This window comes from Acanthochromis polyacanthus, chromosome 23 (assembly GCF_021347895.1).
Source record: "Acanthochromis polyacanthus isolate Apoly-LR-REF ecotype Palm Island chromosome 23, KAUST_Apoly_ChrSc, whole genome shotgun sequence".
NCBI lineage: Eukaryota > Metazoa > Chordata > Actinopteri > Pomacentridae > Acanthochromis > Acanthochromis polyacanthus.
Window position 1 is genome coordinate 13,282,452 of NC_067135.1, and position 20,189 is coordinate 13,302,640.

The 20,189-nt window shown below is 41.7% G+C and overlaps 1 protein-coding gene across 3 annotated transcripts in view; it reads right to left on the bottom strand.

Moving 5' to 3' along the window:
• The window catches only part of ndrg2 (NDRG family member 2), a 47,474-nt gene extending 27,778 nt beyond the window's left edge, over positions 1 to 19,696 (bottom strand). Inside the window, exon 1 of one of the 3 annotated variants that reach the window (XM_022214981.2) lies at positions 19,382 to 19,696. Coding sequence is in view for 1 of the 3 variants with exons in the window: in XM_051944049.1 (XP_051800009.1) it covers positions 19,240 to 19,246 (7 nt within the window). In the remaining 2 variants the exon portion in view is untranslated. Of the gene's footprint in view, positions 1 to 10,491; positions 10,653 to 19,239; positions 19,263 to 19,381 lie in introns of those variants that run through there. The other 2 variants (XM_051944049.1, XM_022214983.2) reach the window with 2 other exon arrangements.
• Between the last annotated feature and the right edge of the window lie 493 nt (positions 19,697 to 20,189).

Sequence of the window (20,189 nt, forward strand, 5' to 3'; positions counted from 1 at the left end):
ATAGCACTGATATGGTAAATCATATTTGGACTAATATATAGGATTGTTTTTGTCATTTGTTTTTCCTTTTCATTATTACTTACAAATAAGTTGATCACAAATTTTTCATTTAGAGCTAATTGTAGCTCAAATATAAAGTGCAACAAAACAGTGAAGTGAAAAGTTGAAGAAATATTTTCAAATTAGCAAAAGATAACATCACTATTCTCATGTAAAACAGACCACTTGTAGTGATGAACCCACTCAGAATTATCATCCAGTTCCACAGTTTCCTCCAGTATAAGTGTTGTAGCATCAGCTTATTGTTTTGGTATTTTTAAGTGTTGCACTACAGTAACAACACAGGTAGATATGGTGGTCATTAGTGAAAACAGAGGCTGTGATAGATGGTCAGAAGTTGCCCAAAAAACACAAACTGCAGTTGTCCTTTGGTACACTGGAAAATAGTAACATGGTTTAAAGTTAGGGCGCTTTTTGGTTTGTTTGTTTCTGCTTTGTTGCAATTAAAAAACTAAAATCACAGGAGATTTTTCAATTCCACTTGACAATAATGAAATGTGTGAGCATGCAGACACACAACTTTATCATCCTGCTGACACACACACACACACACACACACACACACACACATATATATATATATACAAACCCAGTTAAGAGACCCAGGTGTTGAGGACATAAACACTCTTAGGACTGAATCTGTTCCCTGTCCTGAAATAAATCCTGTTAGTCTGCAGTACTTCACTGCTGTCACACCTGGGTTCTGCTATGGCAGCTTTATGTGTACAGAGTGAACAGTGATGTGCAGCTCTGTCTGCTGGAGTCAAATTGTCTTCTTTACAGTTCACCACAGTCGTACACAGATCGTAAACACATGGAAAGATGCAACAGAAAGTCCTAGTTTTCACTGCATTTCTGCTAAAACACCACTGTACCTGTGCAATATAAAACTATACAGCCAGGAGATATTAGCAACTAGGAACGACAACAAACAGCCAGCCCAGAAAAAAGTGTGTCGGAAAAGCGATGAAGGTCTAAGTGAGAGACATAATGACTTTCCTGAGTCTTGTTGTCACCATAAACCGAAATTCCTTTGGATAAACTTATCTTCAAACATGAAAGTAAAGCAAAATAATAGAAGAATTTAGTGAATACTGCTGTTTTTTTTATTATACGGACTGGATTTTTACATGGAAATCCTCGTAAGACATAGAGAACAGATCAACATGTATAAGATAAGTTAAGATAAGAAATGCACTTTCTGAAAAAGTGGAAAAGCAAAAGGATACAAGTACAAAGCTATTCTGAAATCAAATAAGGCTGCAAAAGCACAGTACAAAGTAATGCTGGCAATTATACTGACGTAATAAGTAATATCACACAGGATTATGAAATATTGCACCTGAAAATGAGATGAAAATGAAATATCGCCCCTCAGGCTCTATGTGACTGCCAGAGGCTTCAGTGAAAGAAAGAACAAAAGTTTCTCCGAGTATTAACTTGTTAAAGCATCAGCAGAGAATTCATTCTGTGCTTTGATGCAAGAAACAATCTGCGAGTGAGCAGCATCTCATGAAACACATAGCAGCTCTCCTTCACGGCTGCTTGTGGACATTTCTAAACACTCGCCTACAGTCAGGTTAACCGTTTGGGCTTTTCGCGGGGGGCCTGTTGCTAGGTCTGCCGGACAAAACGCGGCGCGAGAAAAATGAGCGACAAACGTCTGGAGAGAAAGGAAAGCACAACAGCAGCCACCATGGAGACCCAGAGAGGAGCCAAAGCTGCCCTCATCTCGTCGTCGAGCCAAGGCCTTAGAAAATCCTGTTTTCTCTCTCTCTGTCTCTCAGCACATCACTTTGGCCTCTTGTCTCCTCAAATTCTCCGTCGTCCATCGCTCAACAGCTCAGCTCGGCTCTTCTTTTCATTGTCAGGCCACCTTTTATTCCCTCCATCATGACCTCACCTCCACTCAGACATCCAGTCTCTAGAAGGAGGTGAATGAACACTCGACAAAGGTCATTCACAGCAAATGATCCATTAAGGCCTGAGAAAGATCGCTGTGAAAGTACGGATATGACATTGTGAGCTGAAGCCATTTTCCAACTACTTATATTACACATCTATTGCAAAAATCCCTGAAATTAAACTGAAATAAGTTTCATTTTTGCCATAAATGTAACTGTAATCAATGCATCTTCCTGTAATGTACATATATTCCTTTTTTACACTTATTTACACATATTTTCAAAAAAATCCTGTATGCAATGTATCAGCAGGTTGTAAAGGATTACAGTGCAACAGTTTCTTCTTCTTCTTTCTTTTTTCTTCACCCGATAGTTAACTTAGCGTAGCATCAACAGTCACTTTAATATACTTAGCTTCAGAGAAGGATTACTTGCTGTGAAATATTAAAGTCAGCACAACTGAAACACTAAAATATTGTAAAACACTTTTTCATCTGTGCTTGGATTTCACATTTCTTTCATTGGAACACAAAAAAGTAACAAAAAAGTCTGGTGTTTTCAACTGTTTCAGCTCCTCTGCAATTTGGAGGTGGTGTTGAAGCATTCGACGAGGTGGGTGAAGCACCTACATGTATTTATATATGGGTTTGTTCAATCTCAGAACTGCTAATTAGATTCAATATCTAAGTGGGTGCAGGCGCTAAATATACTTGAGTTTCAACAGCCACTCACAAACAACAAATTTGAGTTTCTCCGTGATTCCCTACATCAGTCTGTTTTAAGATTTGAAATCTTGGGCTAATGGATGGAGCACTGAGGTTACTCGTTGCTACTCGTTTGCTTTTCCTGCAATTAGACCCATGACAGAGAGCCATCCATCAATTTGCAATATAGCTAAAACTTTCTGTGTCGTGGAACAAACCAACAACTGAGTATGTGGGAATGGTTAATGACTCAGCTGGTGTTAAGATTCCAAGAACTAATGTCTAGTGGGGCTTCATCAAGTTTCTAAGTGGTAAACACTTAGCCTGGCTTGTTGTCTCACATTTCCTAATGGGAACACAAACCTAACCACACAATTATTCCTCCTAAATGTTGAATGTAGCTCAGCCAGAGATGGCTTAAACTGTTAATGGCACACTGGGTGCTGCAGTAGTAGAGCAGTTGGGGTTCATGCCACATGGACACAAGTGGCCTGAGCAGCATTTTCTGGTTAGAGACCAGTTGCAGACCATTTGCTTCATGCCATTCCCCTGCTCTCTTGCAATACAGTCCCTTTGTCTTTCCACCGCCACTATACAAAGTCCCCCCAAGAAAAAAAGCATTGAAAAAGGAAACAGAAACTAGGGCTGTACCCGAATATCACGAATATCCGAATATTCGTATGGCGGTATCTGGATATTAATTTTGGTATCCGAATATTTGGGCTTGCTGAAAAAGGGAAAAATATACATCTTAGGCTAAAGGCAATCAATGATGTGCCATAGAGGACCATTTGTGTCATATTACAAATTTCAGTTCCATCCATCCCTGTTCTTCCACATATATGGGATGGGTCATGGTATTCCAGACGTCCAACTCCCCATCAACCTTTTCTATTTCGCCCTGGGGGATCCTGAGGCTCTCCTAGGCCAGATGAGATATGTAATATTTGCAGTGATTTACAGGACGCGGCCGGAAAACCAGAAAATCTCATCTCTAAGGCTGAACCCAGCTAACATATGGAGGAAACTCATGTTGGCCGCTTGTATCCGCAACCCCATTCTTTCGGTCATTAGCCGAAGCTCCTGATCATAGGTGAGGCTCAGAATCCAGATCAACTAGTAAATCGAGAGCTTTGCCTTTCAGTTCAGCTGCTTCACCACAACAGGTCAGTACAATACCTGCAATACTGTCGACCAGTCCGTCTATCCATCTTACATCACTCGCGAACAAGATCCTGAGATACTTAAAGTCCTTCACTCGGGGCAGCAACTTCCCCCAACCTAGACATGAGCACTCCACCCGTTTCCAGCAGAAAACTATGGTCTCCAGCCTGGATTTGTAAATTTTCATGTTTTTTGTTGTATTCAAAGATGTCACCTTTTACTTCAGCAATTAATAGATCAAGACAGGAAAAATGCTGTCAACTAATCAAAGCTAGTGAAATAAATAATAATCAATAACGGTATTAATTTCTTTGTTAATTCAATGGCGAGCACAAACATGAATTTCCAGACGTCCATCACACTGAACAGGAGAACAAATTGCTTGAACAAGTACGTGCTTCTTCTTTTGTGTTCTGTCTATGAAATTCATATTCTCTCTCATTCAGCTTTGTTCACCCCCCAAGCGCCTAATGGCAGCCGGCTGATAGGCTTTTAGTTTGCCCGCTCAATAGCTGTGAGAATGCATCAGAGTGGGGCATGAAGAGGACCAGCAATTAGCTTGAATAATGATGTGACTGTACAGCAGACAGTGGTTCATCTTGTTCAGGTCAGATATGTGAATGTTTGTTCAGCTATTTAAAACAAACAAAAAAAGACTCGAAAGGGATTTAGACGGGTGAATCAATTGTTTCGATTGGGAACAGACATCATCACAGAGTCCCATGCAATCAGACGTGCACACACACACACACATTATTTGACCTTCAAGCTGGGGTAAATTGATATGTAGGAGCCACTGGTTAAGAGCTGATAGAGATAAATAGACAGTGATGCAGAATTTTTGCTGCAGCCAAACATGGAAGAGCTCTTCTTCTGGCAGCAGCTCCCAAAGCACTCAGCTTTAATAATACATTGATGACTTACACATGTAAGAGTGCTATTTCTACTGATTTTATATACTGTCTGTATATTTAGAACCTTATCGAGCGAGTCTACACCTACTTTAGTAGCTGCATTTACCCAAGAAACTCCCTGTGACATACAGTGAGTATATGAAGTATTCACCCACATTGGGAGCTTTTCTCTTCTATTGGTTTTCAACACTGAATCATGGTCAATTTGAGCTCTTTTTAACAAGAACTTACAGAAAAAGACTCTATAAAAGGAGGGAGATAACAAAATGGTATGAACAATAATAAGGAAGAGAATTATGAGGAAGAAAAGGAGGTAGAAGAGGATACAACTGGTCGAGACAAGGTAACCAATGGGGGGCAGGAATGTGGGAATGGGTGTGAACATTGACCAGTTGCAGCACCTTTTTTGGCTGCCTTTAGAGCCAGTGAGGTCTTTCTTTCTCTTAATTTCCAAATTAATAAAACCAGCCATCCATTCAGAATTCCAGATAGGAAAATTGGGATATCATGCCTGGAAGTTGGGGATGCTATTCCAAACACTGTGGGGTTGGAACGGATCAGCTTACACTGTTGAAAAACAGAATGGATTGTGGGGCGCAAAGGGGATATATTCTCCATCTGTATATAAAAACTGGCTTCTACAAAGTAATGGCAAATAACTATAATAAAAAATGTAAACTAAGAGTGAACCCCATCATTTTAGTACATAGTAAGAGTGTTGTTTTGTAAATTATTGTCAAAAAAAGCCAAAATACAGTAAACTGATCATTGTCCAAAGGTATTTTTTACTCCATTTTGATGCTTGCCTATTATTTCATTCTGTTTCATTTGTCCAGTGTATAAATTGGACATTATTCCATTTCCCTCCAACTTCACTCATCTCATTTCAAAAGCACAAAGCTTAATACACACGTGGACAAAATTGTTGGTACCCCTCAGTTAAAGAAGGAAAAACCCACAATTCTCACTGAAATCACTTGAAACTCACAAAAGTAACAATAAATAAAATTTATTGAAAATTAAATAATCAAAATCAGCCATCACTTTTGAATTGTTGATTAACATAATTATTTAAAAAAAACAAACTAATGAAATAGGGCTGGACAAAAATGATGGTACCCATAACTTAATATTTTGTTGCACAACCTTTTGAGGCAATCACTGCAATTAAACGATTTCTGTATTTGTCAATGAGCGTTCTGCAGCTGTCAACAGGTATTTCGGCCCACTCCTCATGAGCAAACAGCTCCAGTTGTCTCAGGTTTGATGGGTGTTTTCTCCAAATGGCATGTTTCAGCTCCTTCCACATATGTTCAATGGGATTCAGATCTGGGCTCATAGAAGGCCACTTTAGAATAGTCCAACGCTTTTCTCTCAGCCATTCTTGGGTGTTTTTGGCTGTGTGTTTTGGATCGTTGTCCTGTTGGAAGGCCTATGACCTGCGACTGAGACCAAGCTTTCTGACACTAGGCAGCACATTTCTCTCCAGAATGCCTTGATAGTCTTCAGATTTCATCGTACCTTACACACTTTCAAGACACCCTGTGCCAGATGCAGCAAAGCAGCCCCAAAACATTACTGAGCCTCCTCCATGTTTCACCGTAGGGACAGTGTTCTTTTCTTCGTATGCTTGGTTTTTGAGTCTATGAACATAGAGTTGATGTGCCTTACCAAAAAGCTCCAGTTTGGTCTCATCTGTCCAAAGGACATTCTCCCAGAAGCTTTGTGGCTTGTCAACATGCATTTTTGCAAATTCCAGTCTCGCTTTTTTATGAGTTTTTTTCAGCAGTGGTGTCCTCCTTGGTCGTCTCCCATGAAGTCCACTTTGGCTCAAACAACGACGAATGGTGCGATCTGACACTGATGTACCTTGGCCTTGGAGTTCACCTTTAATTTCTTTGGAGGTTGCTCTGGGCTCTTTCGATACAATTCGAACGATCCGTCTCTTCAATTTGTCATCAATTTTCCTCTTGCGGCCACGTCCAGGGAGGTTGGCTACTGTCCCGTGGGTCTTGAGCTTCTGAATAATATGAGCCACTGTTGTCACAGGAACTTCAAGCTGTTTAGAGATGGTCTTATAGCCTTTACCTTTAAGATGTTTGTCTATAATTTTTTTTCGGATGTCCTGGGACAATTCTCTCCTTCGCTTTCTGTTGTCCATGTTCAGTGTGGTACACACCTTTTCACCAAACAGCAGGGTGACTACTTGTCTCCCTTTAAATAGGCAGATTGACTGATTATGAGTTTGGAAACACCTGTGATGTCAATTAAATGACACACCTGAGTTAATCATGTCACTCTGGTCAAATAGTTTTCAATCTTTTATAGAGGTACCATCATTTTTGTCCAGGCCTATTTCATTAGTTTGTTTTTTTAAATAATTATGTTAATCAACAATTCAAAAGTGATGGCTGTTTTTGATTATTTAATTTTCAATAAATTTTTATTTATTGTTACTTTTGTGAGTTTCAAGTGATTTCAGTGAGAATTGTGGGTTTTTCCTTCTTTAACTGAGGGGTACCAACAATTTTGTCCACGTGTGTATGCTGCTTTAGCTACATCTAATCTGCTTTGAGGGATCTCCATAAGGTTTTGGAGCCTGACTGCAGACATTTGCTCCTTTGCAGCCACAAGAGCATTAATGCAGTTGAATTAAGGTCTGGCTAACAGTTAAGGTGCTTTCACACAGCGAGCAGTGGCCCCTGCTGCCTCCTTTATTATAAACACAGCAGCAGCCGTGCAATCGAGGTTGGGCATATCCATTGAAGAGGAATAGTCAGTGAGCAACATCAGCTTTAGAGTGCGATTATCATCTAGGGTAATTAAAAATCCCAGTAAATTTCTGCTTCCAAGTGGGAGGCACATACTGTTTCCTCAGTTACAATTAAGATGGCAAACTGGAAAAAAACAGAAACTGAAAATCATGCCATCTCTGGTCGTTTTCTTGCTCCTGCCACATTTTTACTCACTGCGGGCTCATTTTTGAGTGCAATACAAAGCCAAGCAACCACAGAAAGAAGTGGAGATAACTAAAAAAAAAGTATTTTGTGAAGTATATTACAGATATAATGCCCTGAATCACAAAAAAACAAAAAGCGAAACTTGAATTTCTTTGATTATTTTTTACAAAAAAATACAGCTCTTGGAATCACCACATACAATATTTTCCAACAAGCCCACAGATATTTCTAACACTGGAAAATGGTGGTTCTACATACTACACAGCCTGCAGTTCAGCCCAGTTTGGTCAAATAATCCCAGAATTTTTGTAACTGTTGATTGCAGCTGAGTGGTTCATTGGTTGAGCCAAGGAGCATGGAACTTTTAGTTTTTTACAGAAAGTGGCAATTGGAAGTTCATTTTTGGTACAAGTTATTGTGATTTTAAGCTTAGATTTTCATCATTTTTCCCAATGGAACGACACGCCACAGATGACTAGTTCAAGGACTGTTGGAGAATTTAAAATCAGAGATTCTTTCTGCTTCTACAGGTTCCAACTTCAGAAAATTGTCTGATTTTGGCTATTTTATTTAAACGTAACAGGTTTTGGGGTTTGGAGGGGGCAAACAGAATATAGGAAGGGGTGTCCACATACTTTTGACCATTTCGTATTGCTTTCCTTCTCTATCACATTTAGCCTACGGTGGTCACATAGCTGCTAAAGGCATTATCTACCATACAAGTCACCCTGATGAGATGCATTAAATGAATCACACAAAGATGGCTGCCTGCTACTGCGTCACCACTGGTCCATCTTAATATCCTCCGTTTACAGCTCCTCTGCTGCTAGAATAGCTGATGCTATTATGCGGGGGGAGTTGCTGTGGTGCTTCATGAAATCATCATTAGAGCAGCTACTCCAGTATCGCTAATGCCGTGCAGAAACCCGACCAACACGATGTCAGTCAGCGCCATGAACCCAGATGTGAACATTTAATGAGGAGGATTACCATGTTTGTGGTTGATTATGCAGATTAATTTAATATGTAGAAATGAATAATAGATTGGACGTCCAGACCCAAAGGCTAAACGTACACTAAATATCTCCTCCTCCCTAATCACAGTGTCAGCTTGTAACAGAGCTTACAGCAGATAGAAATAGAGTAATCATGTGCTATTATTACAGCAGGTGTCAAATTGCAGCGATTGTTGCTTTCTGTCAGCTGAGACTGACGGCTGCAGAAATCAGTAACTGTCTCCCTTAAGTTAAGTAGTATGGTAGCTTTGTTTTAGTATTGTTAGTGATACTTTCTAATAGTGGTGACAGGAAGTTCATGAAGATCCAACACCAGACAAAGGAAGTCATTAAACTGACTGCATTCTGAGCTCCACTCATCTTGATTAGGACAATTACGACTGTCTATACTTTTCAAAAAGCTGAACATGTCTTAATAGGGCTGGACCCGAATATTCGATCGTGATGGTGGTATCCAAATATATATTTTAAGATCTGAATATTCGGATTTCTGGATCAGATGTTAAACTCAGTGGGTATTTGATCACAGACCTGGCCAATAAAACAATAGTCTACTGTACAGGCGATAGACACTTCACCAACAGCATTAAGAAAACTGATTGATAGTTTACACGTAAATACATCAAATGCAAACTGCCATGAAAGCACATCACAAAAAAAGCAAAGTTCCACAAACAAACTCTAAGAGTCTGGTTCAATACTAGCCTGTCACACCTTGAAGATGGAGTCCCTTTACTCTCCATCATTCTGCTCTAACTGCTGTGCAGGTCTTCTAAGGTGCGCTAGTCTGCAGGCACCTGGGTCTATATTCACGCCCATCCATGCCCACAGACCTTCCTGAGTGGATGTCTCGGCCACTAGTTGCCCTTGTGAGACGGGCTTCATAGTCTAAAGACACCCCCAGTCCTGTGTCTCCACCTCCACCACTTAAGCAATGAACTTCAGAGGGCTGATAAAGTTATGGAATTGTGTGGGGTCACATCTGGTGATATCTCATCCAGACCATCCAGGTGGAACCTTAACCTCCCCACTGTGCAGCACCTTCACCTTGTTGTGCTTTGTACATCTTCTGGTTACTCCACCAAGGAATGTGGTGGAGTCATGTGACGATCGGCTTACATTTGTCCGTGTTATTTTATTATTATTTCTAACCTGCGAATGGGACTCGAGATGGCCGTATGGCTATAATCACTCCTATTTACATGTCAGTGTTCATTAATACACACTGTCCCATTTTCCAAGTATACAAAACATACATACATAGATACATACATACATGTGTGTTTTTTACATGCAGGTTGTGAGAAATTCACATTGTTACCTCCGCCAGGAGGTTATGTAATCATCGGAGTTTGTTTGGCGGCCATCTCTCAATTGTACAGAGTCCTTCAAAAAAATCCTGGATCCAGACGGTGATCCGGATCACCTCCAAAATCTAATCGATTGTTACTTTTGTTCTTCCGGACATTCTGTAAAAATTTGGTGAAAATTCATCCATGACTTCTTGAGTTATGCTGTTAACAGACAAACAGACAAACTCCGATGATGATTGGTCATCTGTACAATTGAGAGATGGCCTGGCGGAGGTCTGCGCTCTCCGAGTGCTTTTCTAGTTGTTAATGTGATTCACTCAGAGTATCGTCCAGCATTATGTGTGATTCAAACATTACATGGTTGATGACTGACAGACAATGAATGCTAAACAGAGTTACACCGCTACCACGACCATCTGTTTCAGGCAGCTGTCTTTCTGTTATTACATTACATACCTGTCCACTCCTGTCCTACAGCTATACCTCGACCTCCATCACGGCTCCATCTTCCGTTGCTAGGAGATTTGCAACACAACTGCAGACAATTTACTCAACACAAAAACACCTCACATGAGGCGTACGTGGCTGCAGGGAGCGGAATTACCCCCGCTTATATGGTTGTGCCGTTCACTTTCTGCCCCGCTCTGCTCGTTCTCTGCCTGTGGATCTATTGACAAACTCTCCTGATTATGTAACACACACGCATACACACACATATATTGTGAAGCGCCGCCTCTGACGGCACCAGACTGGATGTACATTTGAACACATTTAGGTCACAGTGCACAAACTGCACCACACAGTTCAGTTAGAAAAAGAAAGATGTGAGAAAGATGTGCACAGCGCTCCAACCTGAGAAATATGAATGAAGTTTGGACAGAGCATTTATCTATAAATAGGGTGTTGTGGAGGCCTGTTTGGACTCGTGGGAACAGACAGGGCATTGTGCTGCCCGGCCTATCTCTATCTGGCCTCTAGCCATCAGGCAAAGGACTGAGCTGCTCCCCCATGAACACACAAACACACACACACACACACACACGCTGGCCTAGATGCTTACATATGGAGACCGCTGTAATCTCATACACCTACACAGTATGAAATCCATACGCTCTGACCCAGATGCTGAGACTGTTACGCTCACATACGCCCATGCAGAATATAAAAAGGAAAAATCCATATTTTTACACCAGCTAATACATCCAAGACACTACCACTGCCCATATCTGACAACAATTCAGATGAGGAACACGCGGAAAAGGTTCCTCGCATGGTCAGAATTTCTTCCGACTAGACTGATTTCAAACACCTACGCAGCGAGCGTAGTTCCACGCTGTCTCAGTCATCAGCTAATGTGCTTCTCTTCACTGTACAGACAGTAAAAACACAACTGAGCTCATTTTACAAAAACCCGTATGAGAGTGCAGTGCTGTCAAACAGAAGTAGAAGTAGTCATATCAAAGTAAGTGGCCTATCTTCAGTTGTCCAGGCAATATCTGAACACAGAAGAGCTTTTACATCCCCGAGCGTTTTTAATATTTAAACTGACAATATATTTCACAGCGTCAAGGAATTAACCTGGAGAAGAATGCTATTTTCGGGGCTATGAAAACTAATTTATGAGGTTGTAGTGACAAAAACCTCTTGGAAGTCATCTCCGTTTAAGTGATTTTGCTTATCTGCTGCTGCCCAAGATGCTACGACACGCCCTGGTAAAAGACTGCACGCAAAACTGACTAAAATGACTTTGCACGGCCAAAACTGCAGGTCTGAGTAGGAAAACATGTTCAGCGGCTTTGGTTGCTGTCCAAACAATTCATTTTTAGTAGCCCGTGAGCTCAAATTTCAATGTTTGTTTTTACACTTTTAACGGTCTCTCGTGCCGTGTTGGCCGGGCTTTAACACACTGAGCTGGATCTACTGTCAACAGAGAAAAATCAATGTTTCTGTTGCTGCCAACAGGCAGAAGTGCAACACTAGACAGTATTAGCTACAGTAGCTGCACTCAGGTGGACCATACAGGATGCAACTGGAGCGTGTAAGTAAAAGACCAAAGGGGGTTTTTACTTTCATATACACGATACATTAACACATTTTATTATATCTAGATCAGGGTTTGTACTACAAATCTAGCCTAGCCGCGCTAGACAACCCACGGCAACTAATTTAATTCTCTGCCAGGGTGGGTCTAGTTACCCTCCATAAGGCTCGAGGCTGGATTCTCCTAAAACTGGCCGGACCAATCACCATGAAGTGTAGAGTCAGAAGGCGGGCATAACTAAGTGACGACAGAGGCGTGACGATTCTGACAGAAACAACCGGCGCACAATAAACAGTTATCTTTCGACTCGGCTTTGGCCACAGCCCTTAAAGATTTGAAGCAAAAATTCAACTTGAAAGATAAACAAAGGACGGCACTTAAGTGTTTCATTGAGAAGAAAGACGTATTTGGACTTATGCCGACGGGATATGGCAAATCCTTAATATACCAGTTGGCTCCGCGGCTTCGCTGGTTGGGAAGCTAATGGGACTTAGCCACAATCCGCGGGTGCTCTAGGAACTACATCAGCCTATTCGTTGCGTTGATTGGTTGTATACCTACCCAATTGCTGCAGAGTGATTTGATAGACAACCTTTTAGTCCGCCTCCCTCCCTGTCGAGCTTCCCTAGACCCTTGTGCCGTCAGAAACATGGGTGTAGCATGGCTAGGCTACTACAAATCACAATTTACATAGAATTTAGAGCATCATCGTACAATTAATAGACGTTTATAATTCTCTTAAGTCCTAAATGAAAGCCATGAAATAAGACCAAAATACATCATTTATCAGTTCCGTATCAGTATTTGTAAAAAATGGGAGAATGAACTTTCCAACAGTCCTTGAACTACACATTCATGGCGAGGAGTTCCGTACCAGGAAACTTAATCAAGTCAAAGCCTCGAAATGGGCTCTGCATCAATATTGATTCATTCTATGGGTATCACTTCATATTTCATCACAAATAAAGCCTTTGCTCCAATCAGATTCTGTAAAAAAATCTAAAAATTCGGCACTTCTTGGTGAAAATGTGAAGCCATTAGTGACATGGTTGTGACTTAACAAATGAGTGACAAAAAAGGAAAAATAAATTCCATTAAAGATTGTTGAAATACAATAAAAAAAAATATTGCAATGTTCAAAAACTGTAAAAACACAACCTGCAGTTCAGTCTGTTGTAGTTAAATGATTTTTACTTCACCAAGGAACAGCAATTTGTCTGTCTGTTTGTCTGTCTGTCTGTGCGCAACATTACTCAAAAACAGACTAACGGATTTGGATGAAACTTTCAGGGAAGGTCAGAAATGACACAAGGACCAAGTGATTAGATTTTGGCAGCTTATAGTCTGGATCCACATATTTGTTAAAGATTTCTGTTTCATTGCAAGATAGCGGCACAGCGTCACTGTAACTATGACAAGTGAACACTACATCAGCTGCGTGCTGATGATCACATGACTGTGATCCTACTACAAATCCACCACTGTGGTAGCCTAGCCGCGCTAGACCCATGCTCTGAAGACACAAGGGTCTAGGCACGCTCGACAGGGAGGGAGGCGGGCTAAAAGGTTGCCTATCAAATCACTCTGCAGCAATTGGGTAGGTATATAACCAATCAGCGCAACAAATAGGCTCCTAGAGCGCCGGAAATCAGAGGATGCGGGAGTTCGGTGAAGCCTTATTTATACAGTCAATGGGTGAAGCTCAAGTATATTACAGACATGTTAACAGAAAGATTATTCAGAGTCGGTGCTAATGGAGCTCAACGACTGTTGTCGTTTTTGTTGTCGACCCTGGCAGAGAATTAAATTCGTTGCCATGGGTTGTCTAGCGTGGCTAGGCTAGTTGTTTCCGGTTGTTTCTGTCAGAATCGTCACGCCTCTGTCGTCACTTAGTTACGCCCGCCTTCTGACTCTACACTTCATGGTGATTCGTCCGGCCAGTTTTAGGAGCATCCAACCAGGAGCCTTATGGAGGGTAACTAGACCCACCCTGGCAGAGAATTAAATTAGTTGCCGTGGGTTGTCTAGCGCAGCTAGGCTACCACTGTGGACTTATCAGGACTGATCCTTCGAAAATCATACAACTACTGAGCAGCCTTGGCGGAGTACTGCGTGCTCTGAGTGCTTTTCTTGGTTGTTAAGTGACTGTTGCTCGCACCCGAGTCAGTCATGACTTCATGGATGCGACAAGGAGTGCAGATTTTTTTGTTTTTAACAGAATCTGATTAAAGCAAGCACTTTATTTTTGGCTTATTTTTAAATGGAGGCTAGATATATCACAATTTTAAGCTTAGATTTAGTTACATTTCTGGACTGAATGGCACAAATGATTAGTTCAAGGACGGTTAGAAGGTTTAAATTCTAATTATTCTTTTGGTTATAACAGTTTCTGGCTCTGATAAATTGTGTGATTTTGTAAAGACAAGATATGTTTCAAACCTGCCAGCAGGCTTTCAGAAGGGTAATCTATTGTTACTTTAACAAAAAAATATATTGATTAGTGCAACTTTGATAAGTTTCCTCTCATATATTTCAAAATTAGATGTTTTTGTTTCAGTGGTAAAGAGATTAAACTGGCCATCAGCCCTGCAACACTTTTCAGCACTTCTGCTATAAATGAAGGCGGTCCTTCCACTCAGCTACAAACAAATCTCAAACTCAGAAGAGGCAATTACACCCACAGACACGAACATCATCTCCATAGCAGCATCAGCACTGAAACACCATCAAACACCACAACACAGTCCACTTTGTACAACAATACTTCCCTTTTACTCAGCCCGCTCGGTATCGCAGCTCCACTGAAAAGCACTACTTGCAGTGCATCACAGCAGGAGCTCAAACACCCACCGGCTGGCAGGAGACCAACTCGGTGTCGTCAACACCTCAACATAGACAAATAGCATTTCCGAGAAAGCGAGATGACAACAGCATTCACATTTCTGATATTCTGGGACCTGAATCCACCTCTGAAGCAATACTTGGAGTCCAATTATAGCTGTTTACTGGCCTAGTTTGGCTGCATATCCACATTCATCTACCTTTCAAAACTGTTATCAGCTACTTCATAGCAGGAGCCCTCAGAGCTGCAGCGGTGTAGGTTAAACATGCAGAATATTTGGTCAGTTTATTATCGCTGCTCAGTTTAAGGCAGGAAATTAACTTCATCGTTCAATATTTTCAAATAATAATCAGTTTTGCTGTCAGAAAAATGACTAAATTAGTCAAAACCCGTGGAAAATAAATCATGGAATTGGTTTTAGAGGCATCAGATGTGGATATGGGCTGCATTTTCCACATGTGAATCCGCTCACTCCAGTATTCAACGTCAGAAATAAGCCACGGTTTGAACTTCACTTCTGTACAACTACTGTAACAGGTCAAGCATATCATCATTCCCTGCAGTCGACAATGATGGATGGGCAAACACTGCGGGAGTAAATGTTAATATTGGTAGAGTAAACAGGCAAGGTGACAGTCTGAGTATGCTCGAGTAGGTTTCCACCGATAGCGGAGTCAAGTGCAAGTGCATTTGTGCTTTGGCAAATGGAGCAAGTCTGCGATCGCACTGTTTAATGCTCAGTGTTACAACCCTTCTTCCATTTTTAATCATCCACTGGTGCCATTTTCTATTTACTTTTGTTCCGCTCTCACTTTGTATCTCAGCATGTAACACATTTCCTAAGCCTGCAACATGTCAAAACAACAGCAAAACTTCATTAAGCATTTTTCACAATGCATGCTGGGAACCCTATGGATGTTTAGGTCAACCCTGTCTGGAGATCAAAAGGTCAGACTGTCACTGAAAATCCAAATGAGCACTGGCAGAGTACGATGATGGCACAGTTAGTAATGAGGTCAGGCTGGTCAATAGCCACCAACAGATTCAGTGGTGCAGAGACAATTCAACATGGCTGCTGAGGCTAACAAACATGGACACCATCAACAGTCACAAACATCTTTTTATCCAAAGTACAATATGGAAAACAAATCCTCAGTGAATGCTTCTTCTCATAGTTCCATTTAGTCTCTCAGTGGATTTACAAGCGTATGTCCGCTCAGAGGAAACTGTCCCCGTCCGCCACAGTTTAGTGATGTCAACAACTTTATCTCCTTGGATTATTAGTCTGGCCTCAGCGCAAACACTCGGGGATGCAGCATCAGACCAAAGAGCAACTGTTCCAGCAGAAGGGTTTATTTTCAGCCTGACAGATGTGTACGAAACCACTCCAAAAAAACTAAACAAGCCGCCGCTGTGACACATTAACGATCTTTCAAAGCAACATTGTCATCGCTGCAACCTGCTATGATCTTGTGCTGAGCCTGAAGTTGTACTTGAACTCATGGAACAACTTCTGGTATTTTACTGCATTTGAATTGAGAGTATGCCAGAAACAAATGGCACATTGGTGTGCTTAAACTTCTGTAACCAACAGGAGCGCAATGAAGAGCACCAAATTCCTACATGTAGGGACTGTCAGAGCCAATATTCACCATTTTATAGATTAGAATTTTGCACAGTTTTCTTAACCAATAACCAGCAGCCTCATCAGTAAAGAAGCGAGTAGTCAGTATCACAAAATAAGCCCAGCGGACAGCACTCCATGTCTTAATGTACACTACCACTCAAAAGTCAAGTGGTATAGCACTCTAATATGCCAGCTGGCATTAAGCATCACTGGAGACTTTCTCATGGTGCCCCATTAGTAGCTAAACTCCCATAATCCTCTCTGCTCCCCAACAAAGTCGCCAGTAGTCCAAGGGACCACATAACAGCCAATCTAAAACAGATTTTCCGATTTGCAAGTCTTTCTGCCTTATCAGTTAATATATTCTTAATTCATTAAAAATAGTCACAGCAATTAACTGATTAATCATTAACATCTCCGCATTTGATAAACAAAACCAATTCAACTAGATTTTGTGTTGGAGTTTGTGTTTTTCTAAATTCTGACACCAACACTTCCCTTCAAATGTACATCAGCTCAGAGAGAGCACATTTATTATCTATAGGCCACTGCTCATTTTGTCAGTATATTAATTGAATAATGGTTTCAGAACAACAGCGTGCTAAGAGAGTATGAATTTTATCGATTAAGCAGTTCTGGTGTTTCCTGAATGCAGACTGCATCAAGAATCCATATGAAGAAGAGGCGTCACTGGTGTGTCAGCGTTACACAAGACTGATTCCTAATCATGTTAATGGTAAAAATGCACAGCAGAACAATCTGTCCTCGTGACCTTGATAAATAACCCATGCTTTATCATTTTGTGATGCTGCTACAGATTAAAGGGCTAGAAATCCTTTGAGGTCAATAAGCACGTCTTCCCTCTAACTCAGTCAGCAGACAGAGTATGGCTGCGTGTATTTAGTCCAGTACACAGATGTGGAGAAATGCATGGAAGTACCGTCATGGTAACGTCTGTCTGAAGCTACAGAATGAAAGCCGTCTAGGAAAACGTGTTGTAGAAGGTTTAAAAATGAAAGTGCTCCATATGTTACTGGGTAGTTTAGACCAGCAGATTGTGTTTAAAATCTTAATGTGATAAATGACTGCTCAGTACAGCTTGATATATTTATAAAGGTCTGCAATCTGCAAAAGTGCAAATGCAAACTCTCTGTGCTCAACACTTTTGCTTATCATTTACAAAATGTTGATTAACAGCAGGAATAATGAGGTTTCATGATATCAGAGATTTCTTCTTCACCCCACAGGCGAATGTGATGTTTGTGCTGCTTGGAGCGCTGAAATGTGACATTGTTAATGTGGCATGAAAAATGTAAGACAGACCACCCGCTCACAAAAATGCCAAAATGTCATGCACCTGTGTTGTACGGGGCACAGGAGGAAATGTCACAGGCGGATTTCTCTAAATCACAATTGAAATCTGCGACCCTTTAACCCCCCAGTTCTTCTTAAAATTCACTTATTTCCAGAAGGCAAGTTTTCCATCTTAATTATTTGAGATAACAGCCTCATGAAGACATGGCTGCTGGTGACACCACACCCACCAGCAGCGATTCCAAACCATCACACAAACGCACTCCTGTTTGAGTGCGTTCGTGTGGTTCGTTTATCTCCACACGGCCCCTGCAATTTGGGACAGCTCGTGCAAAGCAGCCTGCATTTGTACATCTCAATTTCTGGAACAATGTCTACTCTCACAAGAGCCCGTCTGCGCGCGCACGCTGCAGTCTGCGCGTTATCAGCAGGGGCTCCACTTCAGTCACAGAGCAGCGAGGCCGCGAGTCTCCAAATGCGCTATGACTCACTGAATGTGCGTGCGCGCTTGGGTACGTGCAGCTCAGTGAAAACCTGTGTGAGGACGAGTGTGTGTGTGTGTGTGTGTGTGTGCGTGTGTCCTTGGTTTGGGGCACGACACACTGAAGTAAAAATATTTCTTCTTTTACGCGCCGGGCTCCGACTATAACATGATCCATGAAGGGAGACTCTAATGAAACGCACCTTTTTTGTCAATTCTCCACTGCTGCATATTCTTTTATTCTCTCAGATGTTTTTATCCGAGCCAGCAGAGGGGCCAGTGAACGCACACACACTCACATACAAGGGGACACACCTCCATTTGACATTGACACATATTATATTCCCTCTTCCGGCGAGCAAAGAGCCCCCTTCCTCGACCACCAGCACTCCAATATCCACCCTCCCCCTCCGCCTCTTACAGAAAAAAACACAACCTGACATTAAAACAATTTTTAAAAAGTATTTCCCCATGTAGCTGCAGGAAGAACTGCACAAAGAAAACAGCACTGATGCGCTTTTTTTTCTTGGCTGGGAACAAAAGAGGAGAGACGAATGGATTAATGCAAAAATAAATAAATAAAAATGTCAATAGTGGCCTATATTCTGTTTGCTGGGGATGTGAAGCCATGCCATTGAGCTGTCATGCTTGGGGTCGGTTATTATGGAGAGAGAGAGAAAGGGGGGAAGGGACTAGGAGAAGGCAAGAGGGGAGAGCAACAAAGACCCGCTGGGTATGCCACATGTGCGCGTCAATAACACGCACTCTCCCTGCCACAAGCGCACTCTTTACGCACGGAAAATATCTCCTTTTTTGTGCATGCAAGCATTCATTTAAGGTAGAAATCCATGCAGGAATGTGTGTATGGCTGCTGTGGCGCGTGCAGCGATAAATCCCACCTTGCATCCTCGTGCATTGCTCCAAAAAAACACCTTTTATTGCCTTATTGCACGACTGTTGAATGACAAAACCTCCGCCCCTTTGACTTTTCTGACACAAAACATTTGCATGTGAGGGAGAAAACAACAACAACAAACTCACCTTTTTCAATTCCGCAGATGAGGAACAAAAAGAATCTTCGTGCAAAAAGAAAAAACTAAAATAAATCAGGTGAATTGTTAAAAAAATAATAATATGGCAAGTCTCGTCGTCCACTCGCGCAATTTTCTTCTTCTTCTCACTCTTTCTCTCCAACCTGCCGCTCCAATCTTCCCGCTAATCTCCTGTTATTTCACTTTTTTCCTCCACTTCCTTTATTTTCCTTCTTGCTCTCAGTGCCCCCCCAGTCTTGTGTGTGTGTGTTTTTTTTCTGCTTTCTCCAGCAGGAGGAAAATTCAGCACACAGGGAAAAAATATGTAGCGGTCAATCAAAATGGCAAGATGGAGCCATGGAGTTTTTAGGGGGGGGTGAGAACTTAATTCCTCACATTTAACACAAGTAAGGGGGTTTATTTGAATTCCAATACATTAAAGGTGACGCTTTAAACAAATTGTGGGAGCTACAAAGTGGGATCAGACTAAATCTTGGTGTGAATTTTATTGAAAGCAGCGCGCTTCTGTTTCTGGCCACCCCTCTCCCGGGTTCACATTGGTACAGTCCAGTCTTATTGAGCTTGTGGAGCGGAGCCGAACGCGCGAGGCTTCCCCCCCTGGACCAGGCCGCCAGGTAAATAAACACACCTGTGAGTTAGAACGTGGACCGGAAGGAAAAGGGGGGGGGGTCGTCTGTGCTTAAAGGAGCCCGACAGGAAGCCTCCATCCTGGGGGAGAAGTCTGGGGGAGAGGGGGGCTTCTGGTTCCCACTCTGTCCTCTGGAGCACAAAGTTTTCCATCACATGCAGTGACCTTT